The sequence below is a fragment of the Trichechus manatus genome, unplaced genomic scaffold (genome assembly GCF_000243295.1).
Source record: "Trichechus manatus latirostris isolate Lorelei unplaced genomic scaffold, TriManLat1.0 scaffold00004, whole genome shotgun sequence".
NCBI classification, from domain to species: Eukaryota; Metazoa; Chordata; class Mammalia; order Sirenia; family Trichechidae; genus Trichechus; species Trichechus manatus.
The window spans coordinates 20,363,853-20,366,044 of record NW_004443940.1 but is presented as its reverse complement, the minus strand read 5'-3'; the positions used below and the strand labels follow the sequence as shown (position 1 = coordinate 20,366,044).

The window sequence follows — 2,192 nt, the reverse complement described above, 5'->3', positions numbered from 1 at the left end:
TCAATCACAGGAAAAATAAAGATTTATTAAGTAACAATCCAAAAGAATTAATGATAGTTTTTCCTGCTTTGGTAGGAAAATGGAGTAATTTTCTACAAAATAATTGTAGAGCCTGCATGGATTTCTGTTCAAACTATTTTATAGAGAAGGTTACTGAGGTTCAAGTTTACTGAGTTACTCACGCAGCTTGGAAATTAAAGTTAGGTCTCAACTCCCAGACTACTAAGGAATGATGGTAGATGACCTCTGATTTACATTAATGGTGGTATGTGACCTCTGACATTATTTACAAATTATCCTACATATAATATTTTCCTCTTGCCACATAGTCAGGGATTATGTCTTATTCATCATCATCTCTCTCCAGAATTTACACAGTGCCTTATACAAAATTAATGTTCACTCATTATTTTGCTGCCTTGTTTTCGTTGTTCTTCTAGGCTATCATTCTGTAAAGGATATTATAAAACGAAGTAGCCTATTAATGGAATGTTAAACACTTTCGATATCAAATAGGTTTCATTTTGTGTTTGAATTCAGGTGTATTGGCAGTAGGTGCATTGAGAATTTTGAGATCTACTGGGGTCGGTTAGCAATGTTTTCTATGGGCATCTGATCAGAGAAACCAACTGTTTGTCTTCCTTAATATATGTGATCTTATGGAAGGGAGAAAGAACTATGGACTGGAGTGATCAGTAAAGGCCCTGGGAAATAAAGAAATGAGGTCAATTTCTAGAATAGACTTCAGAAACTGTAGGCAAAAAGGAGGGAGAATTCTGCCTAAGCTGGGAGTTCTATAAAAAAAATTGTAGGTGTTCAGAAAGGAAAAATAGCATTAGGTTACATCAAATATAATCAAAGCAAAGAAAATAATTGTTGCATGCCTGTTGATGCCTAGTCTTGTCCTAGAACCTCTTTTCACAATAACCCTGGAGACGGTCTTTGTTTTCATTCCTTGCTTTTCCTTTCTTGATGTATTTAGGGTTGCTCTATTCTTCCCTTGTTTCTGTCTGAGCCAACTCTCTCCAATTTCATACCTGCCTTATGTATATAAAAGCTATGTTGTAACCTCTTCTTCAGAATTTTATTTAATTATTGTGTTATAAAAATTCATTGAAGAAGGAAGTTCTCAATTTTTATTTGTTAAGATGGTATTTAAAAATATTTGGCTAAAAAGCAAATAACTCCAAATTATATAATTACTGTTTATCTTGCAGGAATCCCCTTCTGGTCGAAGGAAAGCTCTTGCTACCAGCAGCATCAATATGAAACAGTACGCAAGTCCAATGCCAACTCAGACTGATGTCAAGTTAAAATTCAAGCCTTTGTCTAAAAAAGTTGTATCTGCCACTCTCCAATTTTCATTATCTTGCATATTCCTTCGGGAAGGAAAAGCCACGTAAGTTTTTTTTGTGCAATAGGCTGCTTCAAATTGTGCTTCAAAACACCCTAGGTAAATAGCTTTTGACTCACTAGACTGGCAGCAGTTGAGAACATCCTACAGCACACCAATCATTCTTGCCATTGTTTGTTTCAGAGCCTGAATTAAATGAACTCTTTGTTATAGATAGTCTCTTTTGACCCTAGAGAGTGGACAGTCATGTAAATGTGATTACAGCTGGTTTCAAAGTTTAAATTGTGTATTACAGGGTAGCATAAGTGTTTGTTTTATATTTCAGTGCCTTCAGTGTAAGTAGTCTGTCCTCTGAAGTGCAGACAGTTCGATTTACAGAGCTGTTTGATGCAGCTGAGGCATGAGAGGAACCTAAAATGAAAAAGTGAGGTTAAGAGGGATGAAAGAACTAAAGAAACTTTTGCCAATTCTTATTATTTATCTCAGTCTTCCAAAAATTGTATAGGAAAGTACAGTTAAATAAGCAGTTTACTGTAATCATTATCCTTTTCAAAAATTTACTTGTTAAGCACTAAATAGGCATTAAAAACACACACACTCAAAAATCAAACTTGTTGCCATGGAGATGATTACAACTCATATGTTACAGAGTAGAGCTGCTTCATAGGGTTCTCTTGGTTGTAATCTTTATGGAAGGAGCCCCCGTGGCACAATGGTTAAGGGTTTGGCTGCTAACTGAAAGGAGGGCAGTTTGAACCCACCCAGTGGCTCCGCAGGAGGAAAGACCTACGATCTACTTGCATAAAGATTACAGCCTAGAAAACTCTATGCGGCAGTT

The 2,192-nt window shown here is 36.0% G+C and overlaps 1 protein-coding gene across 5 annotated transcripts in view; it reads left to right on the top strand.

Moving 5' to 3' along the window:
• Positions 1 to 2,192, top strand: part of EHBP1 (EH domain binding protein 1) — a 378,078-nt gene that overhangs the window by 178,106 nt on the left and 197,780 nt on the right. For all 5 annotated transcript variants that reach the window (XM_023733397.1, XM_004369280.2, XM_004369281.2 and 2 more), the window contains one exon: positions 1,218 to 1,399. In XM_023733397.1, coding sequence (XP_023589165.1) covers positions 1,218 to 1,399 — 182 coding nt within the window. The remainder of the gene's footprint in view (positions 1 to 1,217; positions 1,400 to 2,192) is intronic.